Genomic DNA, 26,197 nt, shown 5'->3' with positions numbered 1-26,197 from the left:
AGTTAACTCTATATATAAATGAACATCAAATTTATTCACTACGCAATCAAATATGCTCTGTGGCGGAGCACCACAACACAGCATGCTGGAATGGATCGCTATATATTTTTTCACATAGTAAACATGTTTGTTGACATAACTGAGGCGTTAAAGTCCATAATTTTGCGACAAATTTTATCAGTCTGATTTCATCAAAAGAAAAGTTGAATTTGTATATCCTTGCTGGAGTTATGCTTCGATGTAAATCTTGAAACAATATGAAGTCTCTGTCGTTTTCGGTTCTGGTTGTCCAGGCTATGTTTTGATACTGATGAATTGATTGGCGCACGATGTTTTTCAGGAAACCTTGCTTCATTTAGAAATATCTGTAGATAATTTAAAAGCTTGTATTTCGACAAAATTTGCCAAATGTCTCGCACAAAACCAGTGACCTGTTTTCCTTCATTCGTTATAAAGTCATATAATCTGAACAAGAAAATATGTTTTGGTAATACGTCCAATTTAAGATTACACAGTTTTCCAAAAAACAAGAGTTTGCGTTTATCAATTTCTGCAGATATGGGATAGATTTCAAGCATGCTTTCACACATATCGGAACGGGTGTTAGTTCTAAAGTTCTAAATATCTTTCACAACAGTGTTGAAATCGGTTCAATAGTTGTAGATCTTCTGATTTTAAATTGTTCCAAAGTTCACATCCGTATAGCAAAGATGGAAGAACTACCTTTTTGTAAAGGCTGGCAAGAGTTAGTGGGTTTGAATTGTTTGACAGATCATTTCGAATAGCAAAATATGATTTTCTACCCTTGTTACAGCTTGCTAATGTCCTCTCTATATAGATTTAAATCGAGTTTGTTGAATAATTCCTAAGTGCTTGTAATTGTCATCCAAGGGAATAATTTCATTTCCTAATATCCAGGGTTGCTGTGTTGTGGAGATCTGTTTACCAAATATGACAATACTGGATTTTTGAGCATTAAAAGAAAAACGCCATGCATAGACATGAGTAGGTATAAGCACAATCTAACATTTTTTGTAAACCAGTAGCACTTGCACTCAAACATGCTATATCATCCGCTAGTGTTGGATTTGTTGATTTTACATTGTAAACACCGAAATTTTGTTCTGTACTTTCAAGCAAATTTAACAATTCATTGATAAATACACAATATAGAAAACCCGAGAGAACACCTCCCTGTCTGACGCCCTGTTGGACGGAGAAGTATTTAGACATTTGATTGTTTACTACAATTGTACTTTCATTGTCCATATGAAAATCATCTATTAGTGACCAAATTTTACCTTTAACACCTAACTTGTAGAGTTTTACCAAAAGACCGTTTCTCCACACAGTATCATATGCTTTCTTGCAATCTAGGAATGCTACAAAGACAGGACTACCGTGGTCGTTGTAGTTCAGGACTGTTTCCTGTAAGTTAAATGCAGCAGTGATACAGCTTAGTTCCTTTTGAAATCCTTGTTGTTGTGCATTAGGGAATTTCATTTTGCTCAGTACATTATCATTTATGCGATTGTATATTATTTTTTCAAATATTTTGAGAAGACATGATAAAAGAGACACAGGTCTATAACTGTCAGGAGAATGTTTCGGTTTATTATCACCCTTATATATGGGTACGATGATGCCTTTTTTCCAATCATTTGGTATTCTGCCAATTTTGATAATGCTATTAAACAGAATGCATATATAATAAATGACGCTGTTTCCTCCATATTTCAGATGTTCGGCTTGGATTTTGTCTATTCCAGGAGCCTTACGTAGTTTTAGAGAGGCTATAGCTTGAGCGACTTCTGCCTGAGTAATTTCGTCTGTTTGGAGAAAGTTATTTAGATTTTGTTTCTTTATTTTGTTGTAAGCTAAGTCTACTTCAACTTTGTGTGTTTCGCTAAAGTTCGTTTTCATTTTTTCTCATATTGCCCCTCAACCTTTTAATGCGCGATTTTAACATACATTTAATACATTTAATCCATTCTGACAAAGTGTCAAGGTCTTCTTTTTCATGTCTGGCCCATCGTCTGGCATAATCCTCTACAGAATCCATAATATTTATGAAATTCCGACGCCAGTTGAAGGATTGGGGTTCCCTATATTTAGGACCTTTTCAAATTAGTGATATAAGGTCCTCATTATTAACTATATTTACGTCACCAGCAGGAATGTAGTTCTAGGGTGAAGAAGAACATGAACACGATGGAGGATTATGTTTCAGATATTCGATATCCAGGCCCTGTAAAGTTTTCTTGTAATTAAAAAGTTTGGAAGCAATAGTCAATATTAATATCAATATCAATATTCAGATATTTGAAGCTGTACATGAATTTATAGCACCAACAAAACTTTTTTTTACAACACTGTCATATATGTAACTTTTTTGTCAACATTTCCAAACCGATACTTCTCTGTAATTTTCATTTTTTCGATTTCTTTTCTTGTTCCCTTTTCTATAATGTTTGTTTCATTTATACTATACTTAAAGTATGTATTTTAATTTGATCATGTTGTAGGGCGAGGGCGAAAATAGGCTATGTCTGCTGCCCAATTCCATTCACATTTTTGTGAATAAAATTATGTAAAAATAAAACAAGATGTGTTTGTGAAATACTGATGCCCCGTATGGCAGCTCATGCCGAAGGTTAAAGTTTCTCAAATGCAAGTCAAACTCCAAGGTCAAGAGATCAAAAATGTTGGTAACCCCCCCCCCCCCCCAAGGAAATGGTCACAAGGAATACACCTGTGAAATATAAAAACCATAGCGCCAAATGTTCAAAAGTTATGGTCAGGGATAAACTTTTTCAAAAGTAGATCAAACTCTAAGGTCAAGGTCAAAGGGTAAAAATTGTTGGTACCCAATGGAAGGCCATGTTAGATGGAACACACACACATGTGTAATATAAAAGCCCTAGCTCCAACCACTCAAAACCTATGGCCAAGGTTAAAAATTTTTAAAAGTATGTGAAACTCAAAAGTCAAGGTCAAAAGATCAAAACTATTTGTACTCAAGGAAAGGTTTTATCACAACAAATACACCTGTGAAGTCTGAAAGCCGTTCGAAAGTTAAGGTCAAGGTTAACTTGCGGTAAAATTTTTCAAAAGTGGATCAAACTACCTACTAGGTCAAATCAAGAGTCAAATATGTTGTTACTCAAAGAAAGGTCTTGTCAAAAGAAATACACTTGTGAAATATGAAAAGCCGTAGCTCTATCTTCGATTACGGGGGCATTTAAAAAGTATACTGTTACATTGTAAAAGATCGATTGACTCTAATGAGTCTATCTTCAGCACAGTATAGGAAGCAATTTCAGTTTGGGGGTGGGCACAACCAAACATTTTTCAGTTTTTTTGGGGGGGGAGGGGGGGGGGGCTACCTAGCATTCAATCCTTGACAAGCAGCAAAAAAAAAAAAATCAAATAAAAAGTACATGTATTTCACAAAGAACTCTCTAAATACTATGCTAAACTGCAGATTGGCAATGTATTCATATTATCTCTCACTTGAATTTTAGAAATCAAATGCTAGAATTTTCTTCAAAAGTTAAACATGTATTGAAATACATGTGAGCATTTTTTTCCCTTATGGAGAAATTGACCTATACATTTAAAAAAAAAAAGATTGTCGAACATAGATTACTTCCTATATTCATACTATGTTACATACAGGAAATCGACTGATTTCCGCGAGTGTAATTACTGGAATGAATGAATTCATATGAACACATCTTAAAGTTTTAAAATGATACCTTCCATTTAGAAAAAGATATAAAAAAAAAACTGCTAAATCAGCAATACTGGTGTTTCAGGATTAGGGAAAGGACAAAGAGGACAATATGATCACATTTTTTGTTAAAGATAAGCAAACATATAAAAATTGTTGAAACAGGGGTCAATCAAGGAACAAATAAGTGACGTACTAAGATTTTCTTAAAAAATGAGTTAATTTATTTTCTTGCAAAAAACATTTGTGGGGTTGAAAAAAATTGTACAAATGCATTAAAATATGAAAGAAATGGACTGTGCAGGTGTTAAGCAAAATCATTTTCCCGATGTATATAAAATGGAGAAATTTGATAAAAGGGTGAGCTAAACACTGTCCAGGTGCAGACACACTAGATCATTTTTAACTGTTTGGGTTGTACTTTAAATGCAGATTATACATGTTATGCTGTGAAACTCGCAATGTGTTTCGCGTAACCCCCTCAGACCGTTTCCCTGCAGACTTTTATGGGATTGTTTTTCCTTTTCTTGTGACCTTTTATTAATAATTTACGTACAATGATATGTCTATTTCAAATGCTATAGAATATATTGAAGTTTATTTCACTGAAGTAATATTGAAAATGACACCTGATCAGATTTTAGGGAAAAAAGCAGAATTTCAGTATAGAGTTGGGGGCATTGGCATTTAGCGTGTTTGTACTTATCCACATTATATAAATACATAAGCATTTATATGAATCGTATATTTTCCCGCATAAACAGGGAATAACTATATCAATACTTTAAAGAGACATAGTCGGCATGTCTTTTTATCCCCACAAAATTTAATTCTTTGAAAATTGCTCCATCTTCAACTTATGTGTTTCTTTAACAACAGTTTTTAATTTACTATAAAAATGCAAATTAGAGCTATCTGTAACTGAAAAGAGTTTATTTAAGACCTTTAGACAATAAACATTATGCAGTGTCTTTTTGAAACTATACCAAGTATGTAGGGACTTGTTAATTTAAAAAAAATCTCTCAGAAGGGGATTCATCGCCTGTGTATTTATTCTACAGAAATATAAGAATGCTTGAACCTTAATGAATATGGAACAAGGGAAAATTTGCCTAAATAGACTAGTCACTTTGCAGAAATATTGCATGTAATTTTTTTTAACCCTAAAACTAACTTGCAGTATCTAGCGGTATATATTATGGACAGTTTCAAAAAAGAATTATCCTCTAAAGAAGAAATATTCAATTTGTACTATGTTGACATGCAAGATAGATAGTCATGTCGACATGCAGCATACATGTAACTACATATGTTGATTTGCAAGAAAACTGTGCTAGAAGAATGAGTAAGAAAAGAAACCCCATAAAATGTCAAATACGGTGTATCTTATAAAACACAAAACCATCTTTATCCAAACACCTTCAGTTATTTACTATTGTCAACTTCAAAACTATTAGAAATATACTGTATATCATACTATATAGAAAAAAATATCTTAATATAATATTTTATGGAAAAAGGGGGGGGGGGGTATTTCTGAGAATACACCAGACTTTCTAACAAAACAACGTTAATCAATCATTAGAAGTACATGAAATACATCAACATCCAGAAAAAAATCTATAAGACCATTTATGGGGAATTTCAATTTACTTATTTATTTATTTATTTATTTATTGGCATTGAATGTCAATATAAAGTACAAATTCTGAGGTAATGACAGAATGAAGATAGCTTTATAGAAAGCTATGTAGCTTTATAGAAAAAATCTTTAAGATACATGTAAATATATGTTAAAGCAATAATAACAGGCTAATTGAGAAAAACATGCAAATTCAGCTTTTGATCTTAAGTCCATAGGGATCTTCTTTTAAGTTAAAGAAAATCATGATCTTAAGTTTCAATGCAAAGACTTACAGAGAACTAGAGTTATCACCTGAAAACTAAGTATGCAATATATAAATTAAGATATGATTTTTTTTACCTTGATCTTTTGACCTAAAAATCAAAAGGGTTCTCCTTCAGGTCATTGGAGGTTAAGATTTAAAATTTCATGAAAAAAAAAAAAAAAAAACTCAAGGAAAAATTAATTTATCATATGGAAATAATTTTTTTTTTTTGCATTGTATGAATTTCTGACCTTGACTTTGATGACCTAAAAATCAAAAGGAGTCTTCTTTAAGTCACAATGAGTTATGCTATTTTTAAAACTTTATTGAAAAAGCTCAGAGAGAACTAAAGTTATCATCGGCAAATCATTTTTTGCAATATATGAATTTCTTACCTTGATCTTTGACCTTTTGACCTCAAAATTTAGACCATAGGCAGTTGTGATATAAAATTTCATTGCAAAATCTCGAAAGCTTTTTTTTTTTTAATTTAAATATATCGTCCGGAAACGAAAGTGTTACACACAAACAGAATATATGAATTGCTGGCCTTGGCTTTTTGATCCCAGAATCAAAAGAGGTCTTTCTTAGGTCCTAGTGAGTTGAGATATAAAATTTCATTGGAAAGGCTTTTTGAAATATCGTAATCAAACGAAAGTGTTACACACAGACAGAATGACAGATTAACAGACGGCCAGACCCTAATTAATGTTCCCCTTTTCTGTGAAAGCGGTGGACAAGCATTCTTAATGTATTACATAAGAAGTACTATTCCCGTCTCCTATCGGCAAGTAGATCTGCTGGTTCCTTTGAAAAATAAAATGGCCGTAATTCCGTAAAAAAAAAAAAAATCATTGAAGCGGAGAAAAATACAAACTTGACCTTAACTCATCAAGGTACACTCAAAAGAGGAAACCTATAGACCTCTCCGGCGAAATTACCGTCGAAATATGGCTGAAATACTGCCGACTCGGCGTTTTACGATAAATAACAACTAAATTAAAGAAAAAAGAAAGATCTTCTAGAGAATAAAAAACAAATCAAGACGACCTTAAAAATTAAACATTATTTTTATCATTTTAGAATAAAAAGAATATATAAATACATGTATACTTAATCTAAGTGCATGCATTCTTTGGTCTATTTATGACATTAATTTCCGGAATGATTTTTGAGAAAGATCGATTTCTTTAGTATATCCCTTAAAATCGCATGACTTTTTCGTCTTCTTGGTCGTTGTTCAATGAATGCAGAAATCCCATGTGTAACTAGTTTTTGTAGATTATTTCCAGGCAAAATGATGCAAATATATCATTCATTTTAAGCATATAGATGCATGGAAGCTACAGTCTGAAAATATTACGATCCTTGACCAGAGACATTAAGATCCTTCATGTGTTTGAATTCAAATGTTTTACTAAAACATACATCGTCGTTCATCGTGAAATGCTGCAAATGCCCCAAATCATGATTTTCGTATAGAATTATAGCTTTCATTCGGATTCTTCATCATCTATCATCTACATCTATCATACAGAGTATTTTGTTTCACATACAGTGTATATCACCTTCTCTCTGTTTTCTTCATGTACCTTTCCGAACTTCGCCTTATTAATCCTGTGTATTCTAATTTCTTTTTTTTTCACTACTCCATTGTACATGAATACACTACCATTTGTGCCCTTTTCTTCGTTTATTTTCTTCTTTCTCTCTTTCGTTTGAAACATCTGTAAAAAGTTAATATTCCCTTTCCACATCGCAGTATTAATTATTATGTAACACCCTTATAACACTAAGGCATTTTTGTCCAAAATGTCTTTTGTTATTTACTATTGATAAATTCATAAATATAATTATAGAAAATAATGATAGCAAAAATACTTGAAGCATACCGAAGATTTCCTATAATATGATCAGACAATAATGTAAATCATAAATAAATCAAAAAAATCTATAAGAACATTTCGGGGTGGGGAGTCAAATTTTTTTTTTTCATGTTTTTGCATTGGATTTTAATCTACATGTAATTAATAAAGGATAATGCAAAAATAAAGAAGACTATAGGAAATCTATCTGATAAATATAATATAAATTATTATAATAAGTTACTATGTTGTTAACTAAATTAAGTTTTAATAAATAAAAATACAGTAACAAAAGTAACAGAAAAGCACATTCATGATATCAAATACAATTCAAAATATATTCTGAAATTACGTTATTATGAAATTATCTATATATGATTATGGATTAAGAAAAAGAGTATGTAACATTTTCAACGCATGCTTTCTTTAGTTTATTGATGCCATTAATTTCAGGGTGTTTATTTATTTTCATGATATATATATATATATATATATATATATATATATATATATAGATTCCTTATATTATCAACATCCCTAAAGTGTATTCCAATGTTTCACTAATACATGCACTGCGATTCAAAAATTAATGCTTTAAACCATTAATGAAATGTTGTATAGCTTTCATCCCTGATTCTTTATCCTCATATTGTGTTCCTAATATAACATTTTCTCTAATTCCTTATGTATTTTACCTATAACTTCTTCTTTTTGGTCCTCTATATTTTAATTATCCCAATTTCTTTTTTTCCACTTAAAGTCCATAAAATACACTCTCATTTGTGAGCTTATCTTCTTTTATCTTTTTCATTTCTAAAACTTCTGTAAAAACATATGTCCCTTCCCGCATCTCTGTTTTCTTTTAATTTCTTCTTCAAGCTGGTCTTCCCCACAAATACTATTTTTTCCGTAACACAATTGTTGTTTACATGTTTATCTTCAATTGGAAAAAAAATTAAATGATGATGAATATTTTAGGAGAGAACGCTATGAATTAAAACCATGACTATATGCATGGCAAATGCCATTCTTCTCACACCATAATTGATCAAAAAGACCAGTCTCTTCATTTTAATATCATGAAGACTTTTAACATAAAAAAATTTTTCTCGCATACTTAAGGAACTTACTTTCTAACAGTAAAATAATTCTTCGTTTAACAACTCTTTTTTTTCTGCTTTGCTTAAAAAATAATTCATTCAAATATAAATTTGGATGGAACAAGAGGTGTTTGAATGTCTGTAATCGTTCTCTATACAGACCAAAGTACATTTTTAAAATTGAATTTAATCAATGGTCTTCTGATTCAGGTGTAAAATTTTAACCGTCATGAATTACAAGAGAATAACCGAGGGTAAAAGTAACATTCATTACTTATTACATGTATTTTAAAGTAAGTATTTACATGGAAAGTTGTCTATACTATTTCAATATAATGTCTCTTTTTTGGGGGGGTTAAAAATAACTTTTTTCAGTCATGCTAATTTTCAAGTAAAAATAAAAAAAAATGTAGACAGATATGATAATATAGGTCACAAGAAAATGGAAATTTTGAATTCTATGGACTATACTGGAAATTTTTAATTTAATGCATTTATAGAAGACAGAAAATACATATTTTCTTACAAAACAATATATTTCCAAAAAAATATATAATTTAAAACAAGGAAAGTATCAAAGATTATAAGATTACATGGCATTAGAATTTTGTAATGTAATTAAATGTACTTTCTGTGACAATGAGATATTACAAATTTTCATTTTTATTAGCATTATTCTGACCAATGTTTTTTTTTTTTATTGATAGAGTATTTTTTCCATAATTTATGTATTTCTTTGATAAGAATTAATGAATTATATTTAATAAGACTGTATTTTTTTTCAAAAAAGATACAATTTTCTATTCATGCATTGAAGTTTGTGACACGAGTTTTTCTGGGAGTTCCTCGCTACTTTCATATTTCAAAAAATTAAACACCTTATGATATATTTCATGTTGATTTTTTTAGCAGGCTTGACCTTTATTCTTTGAATAAAACATCCCTTTTGAATATCAAGCTAAAGCACTATAAAAACATTGCTTTTTGATTGTGAAAAGAAAATTTAAGATTGACACCTTGACTGAATTTGGACGAGATATATATTGTCACCGGCGACAATAGGTACAGGGCGACAAAATGTACCGTCATAACATTCAATAACAGGGTCCCTTATTGCATTCCGTTCACTGATTTTTTATTGAAAATTAAAATACACGACTATAAAATTGTGTAGGTTTTTTTTTTTAAAATTTTCATATAAAAATTGATACACGACAATAGTTTGAAACTATACCGTCAGAACCCATGAGTATTTCAACTGTAACAGAATACAGATACTTTTTGTTATGTGTCTAACAGACTAATATTCAGATGCTCTCTTTGAGTAAATATTAAAACATATATAAATACTTCAAAAGTACAACATTTCTGACATAATGTGCGTATGGAATTCAGGTAGACCTATGTTGAGTATTTTTACTTAGTGTTTCTTTATGTTTATAATAGATAGTCAAAATATCGTTGTGTACACACTAAATTATTTAACTTTCCTGAAGATATGATTGACTCTCAATATTTGTATTTAATAAAATTCCCCTAAAAACAGTTTCCATCATTCAGTATCTTCATTTTTTTTTTTAAAAAAAGACAAAACGGACTTTAAATACTCTTAAAATACACTCACATTATATATATATATATATATATATATATATATATATATATATATATATATATATATATATATATATATATATATATATATATATATATATATATATATATATATATATATATATCTATATATATATATATATATATATATATATATATATATATATATATATATATATATATATATATATTATTGCGTTTAGGACATCACAATTGGGGTCTTTTGTTCTGAGCCACTAGTCTATAGTAGTTATTATATATATATCTATATATATATATATATATATATATATATATATATATATATATATATATATATATATATATATATATATATATATATATATATATATTATTGCGTTTAGGACATCACAATTGGGGTCTTTTGTTCTGAGCCACTAGTCTATAGTAGTTATTAGTAATATAGTATATCATGTGGTACCAATTTTACTGTCCTACTAACTTAAAAGATTTGTGTTTTACTCACTGAATGAACAACTTTCATATAAATTTGGTGCTTTCTGTAAGTTTTTCTATAGGTATGTGGTAACAAACGTTTGGCAGGTTTTTGGTCTGTACTTTCTTAGATTTTCTTTTGTTCAATCCTATGCCAAAGCAGGCCACAACAAGGTTTTTTGCTTTTACATAGAAATACACAGAAAGAGTCTTTAGGACATAACTACAATCTGTCAAAATAAGTATAAACTCCTGTTTTATTTTTAAACAGAAGCCCCGAGGCCAAAACAGATTTCATTTGAGTTTTATTTTCTTTTTTCATTAAGCCAGCAAGAAGTACTAGCTCAATCATTTTAGTTATATTTTCACTCTTTTGCTTTTAAATCTCAAAGTATCTCCTTTTTCATAGAAATCTAGAGACAAGATTTTTTTTTTCTGCCTAAATACACTTTGGCTTGAAGAACTGTTTGTGTATCGTTGATGAAATTCAAAATCAAACATTATAATTTAAGTGGGCAATATTTCTGTTGAGGTTTGAGGGCCTATCATCCTTGTACTGACAAAATAAATGAACGATACCATTTCTGTGTCCTCAGATAAATGCATGCATATATGTATTTACAATATACAGTATGTGCTTAAAATTATAAGCTATATGCATCAACTATTATGCCCCGTTTACACTTCTCTCTCTCTATCCTTCCTACAAAAGGACAATTCTTCGATTATCCATCTATATTGTTGACAAATTTGTTATATAATGCTACAGTACCTTAAAGAATATTATATCCCTCTTTTAAAAAGTGATCGATGTACACTTTGTATAAATTAAGAGATTTTATTATACATGTTTATTTGCATTTAAAGTAATGTGAGCTGTATTTTTGAGAATTTTATTTTGCTATTAAAATGTGATGTTATGATAAATCTGTATGTAATTTAAACCTGTATGATCAATTAGACTAAGATAAAGTATTAAATTGTTTCAGAAGAAAGATTTCTGTACAATTGAATGTATAGTATTACATAAGAAATCAATATTGTACAGGATGACAATAATACTATTTTGCTTCCATCAAGCTTATAAATTGTTCTTCTTCGAAAATATGAACAGCAGTTTATAAACATTCTTTTTTACTGTCATTGAGATAGTTAATTACAATATTGCATAAAAATTTCCGATATTTAAGATGCAGCTCATATTATTTTAACAACATAGACAGAATTTCTATATGATTTATTACTTTTAGTGGCGTTTTTAAACAAGAATGATAATGCTAATTCAAAATAAAAGAATGTCAAATGAGGGAATATTTAGTAAGGAACATGGAATTTCAATAGTAATAATGCTCAACTTGTATTTCAGTATCAGGTAATTTCACTGAACAGAAAAGTAACCAAATGGTAAAAAGACTTTACAATTTGAATTGCACTATGAGCATTGACGTCTTACAAAGAAGAAATAATAGAAACTTTAATGAATTAATTAACGAGACAGCGTTTCCCCAGCCGAAAGAACTATGTCAGAATATCAAGAGACATTACTTCATTAATGAAAGAAATGTGCTAAGTCATTGAATATGCAATCTTCTGGATGTTTTTAAGCTGGATAAATCGGTATGTCCCAGATATTATTTCACGAGACATTTCTAAAAAAAAATTATGAGTGCGAAACACGTGGATTGAAAATATCAAAAGAACATGTCTCACTCGTGAATATTTCACATCGATTCACATCCATTGAGTTATATGTTTATCACATTTTTTTCGGGTTTCTTTTTGTCCCTAATGATTGTGTCTTAATGGAAATTCAGAACAATATTGCAGTGAATTATAATAAACAATATTTCGGGGAATATAGGTCCATAAGAATACATTCCATTGAATATACATATAGGTGTCTTAGAATGATGCCCCTCCCCCCAAAAAATCTTTAAAAATCAAACAAGTAGCCAACTTTAAATTTAACTATACATGCATAAATAACGTATGAAAGAATTCATTTTAATCCGTTTTAATTAATTGGTCACATAGCAAAACTACTGTCCTGTAACACTGCGTGTACATTTCCAGTTTAATTTTCACACTGAAAATAACATTTTTGTTATTCTATCAGTGTAAAAATAACAACCTGTGAAAATACCAATAAATTACAGTTGTCGAAATCCAGTTACACTGTATACATATATATTATTTTGGCCAAGGATCTTTGTCACAATTGACTTCTTATTTTAAATTTTGTCTTGGAAAAGAGTATCAAGACGTTTTATCTGCTGCCAAGCCATGACATCAAATTCTGCATAATAATCTTATCTAACCAATATGCATTATCGACTTGGTACATCATAACATACACGTGGGTGGCGTCCATCACTCGACAATTATCACCCATGACTGACCAAAAACTCTGACAGAACACGTGTAAAAGGTCTTGTCTATTTCCCTACAAGAGCGGCATATTACATCAACACGATGTGCCTGGTTCGGCACGTCTGTCAAAATCTGTCAGTTCCAATTGGACACCATCACGAGCCACTTCAGTCTGGAAGGTACATCGCTACCTCTGGAGAACGGGGCCTCTTAACTGTACTTAATTATTTTGGTATTTATCATTAGTAACTCAATTCCCGATGAAAATAAAGATACGCTGAGAAAGAGAGGTTCCTCTCTCTCGACTAATTTGCGTTTATTATCATATTTGTTTATGCAGTAAAATCATATTTGCATAGAATACATTCTTATCTTTTTTCTCTGATATTTTGTCTCGGAGTTTCTCTTTTTCTTCTGTTAATGTAATTTATATCTTTGTTGTATCAAATCATTTTAAATGAATTCAATTACTGTGATATATTACTGTATGCTTCTTATACTAATGATTCGAAAAAGAAGTCTATTTAAAGTTACACTTTACGTTGTTGATACTTTTTATCTATTAATTTAAATTGAAAATGATTGATTATTGTTGCATTGATATTTATTTGTGTCGAATAATAAGTCAACAAGCCTTTGTTGCAACTGAGAGGTGCTTGCTAGTTGTTATTTTTGAAGAAAATAAGTAATATAGTGCAGTGACCCAGTTTTCAGTTGAATGTGATTACTATGAATTACGTGTTTTCTTATCATTTTAACGTGTATCGGTATTGAGAACATTAATGGTTTTGAAATAAGGTAAAATGGGCGTATCTCTTTAATATCTTTTTGGAATTTGCGTTCCATCGTCATCAAACACTAAATGTTCTTATAGATATTAAAACCGATAACCAAAAAAAAAAAAAAAAAAAAAAAAATAGACCCGACGCGAAACACAACATGGTGAAGAAATAGAAGATTAAATTTTTTATATATATATATATACAAAATACAATATAATCCATTCAGTAGCACAGTCGCATAAATTTCTGCACAAATACACAGGAAAAGACAGCAGTATGTTCATGAAAGATTTTTTAAAAAGTCTTTTGCACATTCCAAACAACATCTATTTACACTTACGTAACAAAGTAAGTCCTCGGTATCGATTTAATAATGTTTGTATTTTCCTCATAATTAGAGTCATTTCCCGTACGCACCAAATATGCCCATGGCTACTCCGTGTTCATGAGCTTTGAGTCTGAGAGCGGCGATACTAGTGCTTCTCCTTTCTGAATTTTCGCAGGGATCGAGTGGGGGAGACTGTGATACCGGAAGTGACATCGAAGGTTGATGACCAACAGGATATGACGACAAATGACTAGGATGTGCCAGTCCCATAAAATTTGGGACGGTGGACTGAGTTGCCATGCAGTTGGAATTTTGCATGGAATAGGGAATTTGAGGGGATGCTGCCCAGGGGTTGTGCTGGAGCTAAAAATGATGAAAGGAAAATAAAATTTTATTGGGAAAAAATATATAGATAGTAGAGTTTATTATATCAAAATTAACTGGAATCAATTTTTGTAGAACAACTGTAATTGTATGATTGTAAAAGTACTGGGGCCCGTTTTACAAAAGAACTTACGACTAAGACCAAAATTTAATTCTGCTAATAACTTTCTAATTTACATTAAATAGAAAGTGGTTTTGATATTTTTAAAAGGTGTGTAGAAATATACTTTTACGCTAACAATTTTAAACAGAATAATTAATTTTGCAAAATTTAACAATCAACTAAAGTTTTGGGTCTTAGTCGTAAGTTTTTTTGTAAAACGGGCCCCAGCATTGTGTTTTGTCAATAAAAAATGGGATTGTCATTTCATTTCCGGATTAATGGAAGTTTTTTCGACAAAACGAATAAAAAAAAAATCTTGAAAGAACTATTTACGAATAATTTCAGGTCGCGTAAATTACCTGTGAATAAGCATCATGTCTTGGAGTGAGCTGGAAGTCGTAAGGGTTGGATCCGCCCGTCATCGCTCTCATTCCCTGCAGCTGACCAAACCGTTCCCTCTTTCTCCATTTAGCGCGGCGGTTTTGAAACCAAACCTGAAATTAAAAAATAACTTTAATACTATTTCTGAAGATAAGCATTAAAAAAAAAAATAGCAAAAAATTGTAAATATAAGCGCTGTTTTTTTTTTAGCTTTAGCTCTGAATGAAGCATTCAAAAAATATCTAAATAATCTGTACAATATACACCAATTTATAAAGCAAACAATTTTTTTGTTACTTATATGTTTAATGAATATTATTTTTAAAATAGTATTTCAAAATTAATTTAATTTGATCTTAATAGGATTTTATATTCTAACTTTAAAAAATCTTATAATACTTCATTTATTGCCTAGTCATTATATTTCGTTGGGGATTAATACGATTCCAAGGACAATAAATTTTACGCGATCCACAAAAATAGGCTAAACGAATTAAAAAGATCCAACAGTATTATATAATTCTTCATTTACAATAATAACACCACACAATCTCAATGCATATGTATTATCCGAAGAATTTGTAAAATTATGCAAACCGATAACAGAGTCTTTGAACATGTATTCTAATGAAACATCAATATTTTATTTTGAGTACAACATATCGGCATTTGTTTTATGTATATACAGTGGAACATTTAATCAATTAACATTTTCATTTATTTGAATCCCCAGATGATACATAAGAAGAACTCAATTATATCTTTCATCTGGTCTTCGAGAAAAACAAAGCAAACGTCCAGTCTTCTGCAACGTGTAAAGTAGTACTCACTTGTCCGAACTGGATTTTAATCAAACGAAAAGCGAATTTTACACAAACAGACATGTGTGTAAATAAATCGACAGAAAATGGTTCGAATTAGGCTTTATTGAAATTGGCAGAGTACACGGACTTCACGACGGTGGCTAATTAACGCCACATGTCCTCTGGTGGCTGCAGATCGTATGCCTGGTCGACTATCGACCCAAGCACTTTAAAGACCTCTGAATTATCAAGTCACTTCAACTTTCTTTTTTGCCTCGTGTTAGATTGTGTTTTAATTATTCGTTTGGCAATACAAGGTATCAAGCCGAACCAGAAATAACACCATTTTTCTTTTAAGATATATTATTTCAGGTGCCAATCTAGGGTCTGAGTCCACCAGGACGTGTTTTGCGGGTTTTAGTGGAGGCTTTGATGCATCACGCGCCAGAAGTTATCTTTTAATTAAAATATTCATATGTATGCATGTCTTCTTTAATTGAGAAATATTTCTTACTATTTCAAGGAAAATGCATAGTATACTTTAATACAAGGTCATACACAGTAAAAGCAAAAAGGTAATGAATGTAAATTTGAGTCAGTCTCTATAGGAACAAAAAATAAGCATTTGTCATGGATAATTATTAATCTAGGTACAGTTTAAACAAAAAAGCGTGACAATATAATTATATTGAAAAAGTGAAACATATTCATTCAGTTTTCGTTAATGATGATCTTTTCAATCTTATTCATTTTAGTAAATACAAGAAAAAAAAAAATAAATTTAATGTTTGATTACAAGAATTTAAAAAAAAAAAGGCATTCTTTATGTAAAAACTTGTTTCCAATCCTTTTTGTTTTAACAGTTAGGCAACAAAATATAAAATCAAGCAGATTCCATTATTTAAAATGAAGTTATGAACTGAGGTGTGATTTTTCATGTCTTTTGAGATACAAATGTTTATAATGAAAAATATTACACAAAATTTGATAATATTTACATTTTCTATTTTGGTTTCAATATCATGTTTTGAAAACTTTGTACAACATCCCTTAAACAATTTCTAGACATATATGCGCAGGATAAATTCTTGAACGAAATCACGTAGAAAAAATATACATATGTTGTGAATATTAGTAGATCGAATTGTCTAAATATAATGTGTTTGACCCGAACACCCTTAAAAATATGATCTTCAAAGAGAACATGAGCATGATGTACATGTAGATCGGTATGTGTATCATGTCGAGTCCTTGTACATTACCGATAAAAATCGCGCCTAACGACCTCTTTCTTCATTGAATCTTTTCTGATAAAGCCCTTTTAAGCTTTATATCATAAAAGTTTATTATCTCATTTGAAAAGTGGGCGTGACTTGAATTACTTAACAAAGGTTGAATGCTAATCTTTTATTTCTTTTGTTGAATGGGTTCTGAAGGAAAATCATAAGCATTTTCTCTTGAATTATGAAAACTTTGTGGCGCATCCAACTCAGACAGTTTTTATAATACAAGTTCATACAGATTAACTTGTTTATAGCTTAATTAATTTCGAGTTTCCTCTTCTTAGTGCAAATTATAAAAGTTTTCTCGTTAATTTGAAATTTTAACGAGACATGATGCCAAACTTCTCAAAATTAAGACACAAATCACCGTCAAAGGTTTTAACGAGCAAAAGAAAAACACTGCTTTCTTCTGATATAAATATCATTTCTTTGTAAGTGACGTCGGGTCCATTTAACGAAAAAAAGAAGAAACATTTGAAAAGTGAATAGTTTTATCGCCAGTATTGTCTGCAATGGGCACATGACGCCGTCACGACTCGCCTCCCAAAGAGCGCACGGCACTGCAAATAGTCATTACCAACAATAACGGAATAATGTATTAATCAGATTAAGCAACAAAATTTCGACGTCCTGGTGAGTTTAATTATTGCAATGATTAGCTATCTACTGATGCATCTTTAAATATGTCTTTCCACCGTTTCGAGATATACAGCAATTTTTATTCGCAATCTTAACTCAGTCTGAGAAAAAAGCATGGAGATTTTAGCGTTCTATTTTTCCGAAGGGTGGGTGAATTCCCTAAACGCTGATATACTTCAAAGAATGCTCCTCGTGCATTGATATGATATATTCCGCAATGAAATTCGCAGGACAGAAAATTTTAATTAAATCTCAGCGCCGTTCTAAGATTGGTTTGCGGGAATGTTTTCAGAGGTTTTTTTAATGTTACGTATTTCCAGCCGCATGACCCTCACTAAATGTTCTAATTTTCCAGATTCTATCTAAAAGCAATTGCAATTATTCGTAGTCTTTTCTTGCATGATTGTTATCCTTTTAATTGATTCAGGAATATAACAGGAGATTAATTTTTAGTCGGCATCAATAAATATATCGTGTTAATTTCATTTATTACGTGTAAGGCTACACTTATAGTGCATCATAGATTGAATCATTTTTAACTCACTGTTACATTAATTAAATGCAAAAAGATTTCCTCTCTTTAGACATACTTATCACCAACATTGATCATAAGGTGTTTCTTTCCGTTGTGATGCATTGATTAATTTTAAAAAAGAGAGATAACTCTTACATAGTCATATCTTATTTATTACAAGGATCTGCTTAAATGTCTGTTTCAAGTACTCAGAATGCTTCGCCATTAGACGAAAATTAAGATATATTCAGTTCCGTATAGATCTTGTTCTAATCAAAACTGACATTATTTTCTTTAAAAAGTGTAATTAACATCGTGCATAAATCAGAAGAAAAAATTCTAAGAATGGTTATCTAACTGGTAATTTGATTTAAAAAAAGAAAAAAAATTCTATAGCTCGATATTTGTTGTTTTTGTAGAAGATGTCACCATTTAACAACGTAAAAAAGAGAAAAGATGGTTAACATCTTTTATTTACTCGATTAACTAGATAAACTGTTATCTCTTTTTTTTTTACATTGAAAATGATATTCATTTATTTTTTCTCTTTTTTTCTCGAAGTTTAACAATTTGATCTTTAAAGATTAGCTCGGTAACTCTCATAATTCTCTACATGCACACAATCAAGGCAAACTTATTTCAAAGAAAATTGTTTAACAACAATTTGAGAATTATGCCAAATGTTAATTAAAAGAAACTTATATTTTTATGCCAAAAATACAAATTCGCATATTTATCACAGAAAAATAATAAATTAAGAAATTACATAAAATTTTCTTCTCACCAGTAGTTAATTAAATTTGAAAAAAGTATTCGCGAACTTTCAAATAATGCAAACAAGTGTTTGGAAGGTGAGTAACCACCATTAGTCACACGTTTTATTTAAATCTTCATGTGTAAATAAGGCAAAAACATTGAATCCCGAGTCAAGAAAAATACATGAAGAAGAAAATCGGAGAGTACGGACCCTGCCGAGAATGGTTCATTGATACTCCACAGCGACGATTACGGTGAGCGGCTTTTCCCCGTGTTGTAGTAATTGATAGACCAATTTTCATATTCAAATAATTGAATTATTATAACAAGATAAGTGAATATACTTTGGCCCATTGATTCATCAAGCGATCAAAAGAGACACTGATGATATATTTACATCTTTTGATAGGCAGGAAAGTTGTCAGTGAGTCTGCGGTCCGAATTCTTGTAGTTTACTCCTTAATTTTACGACCAAAACAGAATAACATCAAGAAGCTTTTATATTTCATTAATTCAAAAGAGATATTTAAATATATATAATTTACAAAAGGCTATTGAGTTCGTGTTAACAAATAAACTTCAAGCTAATTTATGCATAGACATTGCAACCCGCTTTCGTCTTCTCATTTTCCGCAAAAGAAAGAAGTTCGGCAATTTTTTCTATTTGAAAGAAAAAATGAAAAAGTAAAGAGCAACTATTAAGTTCTATTATAATTAAAAGTAGATTTTCAACTAATCTAAATGCACGCGCGACCAGACATTTTGTCTCAATGCTAACTTCTGGTTTTCTTTGAGGGTTTAGGTTCGATAGTTGTAGGGGTACGGAAAGATGTATGTTCGGGAGGCGGGGACTCTAGTGTTGCGCCCTGGGATAGCGCGTGCATCGCGTACCCCGCTGGGTGATTATAATTTGCATCAGCTGGATCGTTTTCATGCTTGCTTCTTAGATAAACACGATTATGTTGATGAGTGTTTATGTTCCTGTAATGTAGACTTTTTCGACATCAACCCCATGTTTTCAACGTGCTGAGGGTCATTTTTGGGGGTCAAGATGAAAGACAGATGAATGCATCTGTAATTTTCATGTCTTCTTTAATCGTTGCTTATAAAATATGTCCACGTGCTAGAGGTTTTGTTTTGCTTTGTATGTGAATCTTCTGAAAATTAATAGATTACATACTTGATGCTTTGGGACACTTGAAAAATTATTTTTTTTATTAACCCAGAGTGTTTGTAAATCTTGGAGTATAATCAAAATTAATTTTTCAGTGTAATGAAAAGTACCACTGAGGCATATTACTAATTCTATTTCATTAAACTTAATAAACAGCTCCACATTTGTCGTTTTCGTTTCACACTGTTTCTAAACTAATAACTTTTTGTGAATATAATGTGTGTTTAAGAAGATAAAACAAATTACTTGTTTCTTAAAGAATAACTAAACAATTTTTGGAGAAAGTCTTAAGTTAGAGACTTAAAGAATAACTAAACAATTTTTGGAGAAAGTCTTAAGTTATAGTGACTTAAAGAATAACTGAACAATTTTTGGAGAAAGTCCTAAGTTATAGTGACTTAAAGAATAACTGAACAATTTTTGGAGAAAATCCTAAGTTATAGTGACTTAAAGAATAACTAAACAATTTTTGGAGAAAGTCTTAAGTTATAGTGACTTAAAGAATAACTGAACAATTTTTGGAGAAAGTCCTAAGTTAGTGACTTAAAGAATAACTAAACAATTTTTATAGAAAGTCTTAACTAAATAATGAAAGTGTTTATCTCAACAGTTTCATGTTTAAACATTTTATATTTTTTTTTCATCTTTTCTGAGTAAGTTCGTTACAATTCTTATGACATGTTTATGCTAGCTAGAGCTGTTCATAAATGTAGTGGTATTTTCATGACTTATGTTTTCGGGTATCATTTTTCTGGTTTCATTTGTAGTAAAAGCTTTTGTAGTCTTACGAAGCACACAACATACACGTGTCTTTGACTTACTAAAAATTTTAAATTGCCGATGAATATATGACTTATCATTCATGTGTTTATCGGCAATTGAAAATTGTTGTTTAGTCAGAGACACATGTATTCCTATTTGACAAAAGTAAGATTTTACTCTTCAAAGAAGGAGAATATGATAGATATACGTTAATATAATTTAATTGCGACAGACACGATATTAATAAATTGCTTTAGCTGCAATTGCTGAATCTCGAAATTTTCCTACACCTCAAAATTTACTTTAATCATAAATCAAATATATGTGTGTAACTGCATTGTATTCGTTCTGATAATTCATCTTGCTTACAAATAAAAATCACATTCACAACATTTAAGTTCCGGAAAAAAATATTTAAATGTTATGACTACGAAATCAGTCAAATGGGATCATGAACAATGTATAATTTTTCAATATTGAAGACAATATTCTTATTATACATATTACATATTCATCGTAGTACATGTACTTTGCTTCTTTCAGACATGAGAATATGCGCAGTAATAGAAAACGGTATATTTGTTTTCTTGTAAAAAATTTTAAAGCTAGAACATTTAAATAGATCTATATACATTTTAAAACCATTTTTTTTTCTTTCTCGGACTTTTGAACTTAGGTAATGTAGAGCAAGTCTGATTAATCAAAACATGTTTAATATGTGCATACACTAGAAAATACATGAATTAAATGCACCAATATACCAGTAGTTTGTAAATGTCTGTAAATATAATGCACAATTAAATGATCAAACACAAACATGTCTTGTTTTGTTCTGCAGAATATATACTATTCATTAGAAACTGCACAGTAGCTTCTAAATTGAGTGGAGAAGATTTGATTTATTTTCCATTGACTGAACTTTACAAGTGAAATATTGGACACTGGAACCTAGTTCAAACCATATTTTATATATTAAAGAAATGTACCCCAAAAGGGATCGGACAGAGGGTTTTGCCTATTTGAGCCCCTCCGAGGCCTTTTTCCATATTTGAACTGCTTTTCAATGATGTTTTCCCATAATACTAATACAGTGTATAACCATTTCATGTATAAGTAAAAGTCATCAATTGTTTGAGTCAAAAGTTAGGAAGAATTATTTGTTAGGAAATTTAATATATTGGGGATATTTTGAAAATAACCATACTTAAAAGAATTGTTCTACTTTTCATGATTAACTGGTTCTAAAAAAACACCTCACATGCACTTTGCTGTGATCTTTGACTTGTCAATTTTATTAACCAGTGTCAAATATTTAAGAAATTTTGATTTTTTTTTTTATGCATTCATTTTGGCAATACTAGTATATCCTTTGTTAGAAAAGTCAAAAATAATTTCATGGATGAATTAACAATAAATTTGTATACTATTTCTTTTTTTTATTTTTGCTTTGTGGAAAGGTAATGGAAAACTAAAAAAAAACTAATGTTACTTCTGAGTAAGCAATGAACAATAACAACTAAGCACATTTTCAGAATTATATTAGCATGTACATTTCAACATGGAAAAAAATGAAAATGTTTCTTAAAAACACTATATGAAAACGATCATTTTAAAGATAAGTATCAAATTGCATACATAACCGCGATTGTTCAGCTGTGCAGTATGTGAGAAAAATAAATTTATGTGCATTCTGCATCTTGTTTTGTTCGATTTATTTCATTGATAAAATGGCCTGAAGACGGGGGAGCATATTTCATATAAATCTTAAAAACAGGGGCATTAAACTGTTAACAGTACATATCACCGCATTGTTGGTCACGTATAGACACCCAAACCTCTTTTACACGCAGGGAAGAATTTCTTTCGGCTTTATTTCAAATTTAATTTAAAAAGAAAAGAATTGTTTGAATTTTATTTATTTCAACGAAAAATATTTATGAAAAAAAGACTAATTAAAGAATTGATCAGAATAAGATTGAGGACGATTTCTTCTATTTCAAAAACATGCTTTTGCTCTGACGTTTTATTGCTTTTCTTTAAAACATGATCATATAAAATAAATATCAAATTCGATTGTTTTTTAAAATTTGGATTTATAACATTATAATTTATCAGTAAATTATTTTTTGAACTTCTCACCCCCAATTTTGGCCTTTCCCTAACATTAATTGTAATTATTTTTATTCTTAAATACTTGTTTATATTTATAAAGATTGATCACAAACAATTTGTCACAAATTTTATATTCAGAGTAAACAGATTAACTTCGTAAGACTTCCGGGATGCACACATATTTAGACACGTGTATAATGCCACCCACACCCGTCCCGACATCAATAAACAAATCTACAGGGGCGTGGCACCTCGCCCGTCAACTATCTGACGGAACCGTCTTCCAAGTTATTCTACATGTACTATGCATATTCATATGTATTTTTTTTTTAATGAATTCTGTTGAGTAAAATCGATAAAAAATATTTCCAATTCTTAGGAAAACTTTCTTCCAAATTAAGTTGAAATGATCGATGGATTTGATCCGATGATTATAACTGATTTTCTTCTTTGTTTAAAATTCATACAATATTAGAGGTTCAAGGGGAAAAAATATAATTATATTTCACATTAAAAACAATAAAGAAATAATATAGATATTTAAAATACATGTACATTTCAATAATCAATATGTGTAATATAAAGAAATAACTTTCCAATGTCAGAATTTTCAATGTGTATGTTCAGCTAACAAGTTATTTTCTTATGTACACTACATTTGTGTTAAATGCAAATGTTAAAATGAGTGTGGTTCATAGAAAGAAAAAAATATGATTATTTGGAGAAAAATGTGAAAAAGCAAATTATTTCATCCATACCTGGACCCTGGCTTCTGTAAGATTACAACGTAATGCTAGCTGTTCACGTGCATATACATCTGGGTAATGAGTTTTCTGAAAAACTCTCTCCATTTCTTCCAGTTGGAAGCTCGTAAACGTTGTCCGATTCCTGCGTTTCTTGTTCTTGTCCCCATCGCTTATGTCCTCTTTCTTTACGTCGTCACCATCATTGTCTTCTGTTTCTTGTTTGATAAATTTTTCCGGGGAATTTGGTCTAGATTTTACGCTGTTTCCGGGTGATTCCGTCTTTTCTGAAGACGACGGAATATTTTCATTTGAGCCGTGATGGATAGTCTTGTTAATTTCTCTTTCCATATCTAATTAAATTTAAAAAAAAAAATGGTAAATAAAATCTTGAAAGTTTATTTTTATTCTATTAACCAGAAATATATAAATTGGGAAAATATATTTTTCATAGATATAAAAAAAGAATAAAGACTTTATGTTAATTGAAAAGAAATTACTTTAGTAACAAATAATTTAAATTCCGTATTAACTGAGCCTATTATTTAATAATCAATGATGTAACTTAGCGGCTTGCAGCCACTTGGAACTCTTGAAATTCCTCGCGAGAAAAAAAAATAAGTTACCAAATTTCACACTCAATAAAAACCATCCGCGATAAATAGTCTTATCCGCGTAGTGTATACTCAGATCGTTATCAAAAAATTGAATTATATGCTGGCTTACAAAGATTATTAGCATAAATAAATAGCAATTTATCTTTATTGAAAGTAATGAAATTTATTATTTCCAATCAACAGGCAATCGACAGGAATAGAATTGTTCGCTAACAAGATCTCCTTAACCTTTCATTGATAAAGAAAATTTATGACCTTTCAAATAAAGTACCATTGAAAATAAACCAAGAAAAGCCATAATTGTTCTATCTTAAGTGGTAGCTTCTTTATTCTTAATAAAATCATGATGTTCAAGTGTCATGATTTAAAACATTATAGCATAAACCTATTTGATGATTATGAATTATAAATATATATTTAAAAATGTTGGGTTTTTTTAATTTGCAATTAAATGTCAGTTCTTTTATCAAAAAATATTTTTGTCACCAGAATTTTCAAGTAATCTAAATAAATTTTTAAAATACTTGAATATTATTGGTAAACAATTTATCTTCTTTGAGTGTTAAAATAAGTACAATACCTTTATTAAGCCGCTCCAATGTTAACCCCTCTCTCCCGCGGGTCCCAAGAATTCCTTCGATTGTGTGCTGGTTGTAAGATTCTGGTCTGTGTCCCAAAGTCAGATCGGGGGGACGGGGCATTGCCCCTCCCAACATATCCAATCCTCCTGGGCCTCGAATAGAATCTGTCATACTTGCGTAATCCGAAAACATTGACATTTTTAAAAATTCTACAGAACAAGAATTCTGGTCAGTGTATTCTCAAAGAATGTTTTATTCCAAAATATGATTCCTTCTGTCTATTTGATCTACTGAAGGGTGAGTACAAAGTTATAGTCTCCAAGTAGCTGAATGAACTTCTGACTAAAAACTTTTTTTCGGATCGTTGCCTCTTGTATAAATATAGCATATGAGGGGCAGTCGCAATATACAACAGTAGGTATGTTTCTCCGAGTACCGATAGCTCCCTTCCGAATCACCCCGGGATATCGCTCCTCTGTTTAATTATGTATGAACCCAGAACCAAGTAAAAAGTTTGACACGTATGCAAAGATCTCTACCCGTAGATTTTCTACTCTGCCAGGAACTAAAACCAACCCACCATTTTAACATGTGTGAATATGTTTGCATAAAATATAATACAATGGCTTGATACTTCCCTCACAGAAGGTAATTTTTTTGGCGCGCTCATGACGTAATGTCAATAATGCGATGCCACATTGGTTAATCCGCGAAATCGGGCGCTTTACACATTTGACCATGCCCTCCAACACGCTAAACGCCACTTTACTCCAGCACAATCCGTCACTGAATTATTTGATTATAGGCGCTAATAAGCAACCACTTTAACCTTACGTTATTTATGATCTAACCTATATGATACACGGATAGAACCAAGACACCATGCAATTCACTTAAAAGCAATTCGACGCCAATGGTTGGAAAAGTATACGTAATTGAATGTTTCAATCTCTACTGATAAAAGATGATGCCAAGATTTTTCCCCCCAAATTCAAAAAGACCTATCATAAAGGAAATAGATTTTGATAATGGTGTTTGAAATATTAAAAAAAATAATAAGGTAAGCTAAGAACACACAGTTCTTAAGCTTACTAGAGCACAATGATTATCATACAGAAAATTAATTACTTGGTTTATGATCCATTTCATCATTTAGAGATCAATAAAATAACCCTTCTTAAAACGATTATCATTAAATTTAATTAGAA

General features: G+C 30.4%; 1 protein-coding gene across 1 annotated transcript; it reads right to left on the bottom strand.

Annotated features, from left to right (window-relative positions):
* Positions 1-14,009: 14,009 nt before the first annotated feature.
* On the bottom strand, positions 14,010-25,809 carry LOC133174306 (ALX homeobox protein 1-like). The gene is made up of 4 exons (XM_061309727.1): positions 24,989-25,809; positions 23,807-24,144; positions 14,984-15,118; positions 14,010-14,500 (listed from the first exon to the last, which is right to left on the bottom strand). Exons 1-4 carry the CDS (start codon positions 25,185-25,187, stop codon positions 14,210-14,212), a joined length of 963 nt encoding a protein of 320 aa, XP_061165711.1. The 5' UTR covers positions 25,188-25,809; the 3' UTR covers positions 14,010-14,209.
* Positions 25,810-26,197: the final 388 nt, after the last annotated feature.

Source organism: Saccostrea echinata, unplaced genomic scaffold (assembly GCF_033153115.1).
Source record: "Saccostrea echinata isolate AGI-Se365-2 ecotype Australia unplaced genomic scaffold, CSIRO_AGI_Sech_v1 ptg000001l, whole genome shotgun sequence".
Taxonomy (NCBI): domain Eukaryota; kingdom Metazoa; phylum Mollusca; class Bivalvia; order Ostreida; family Ostreidae; genus Saccostrea; species Saccostrea echinata.
This window is presented reverse-complemented; position numbering and strand designations above follow the sequence as displayed.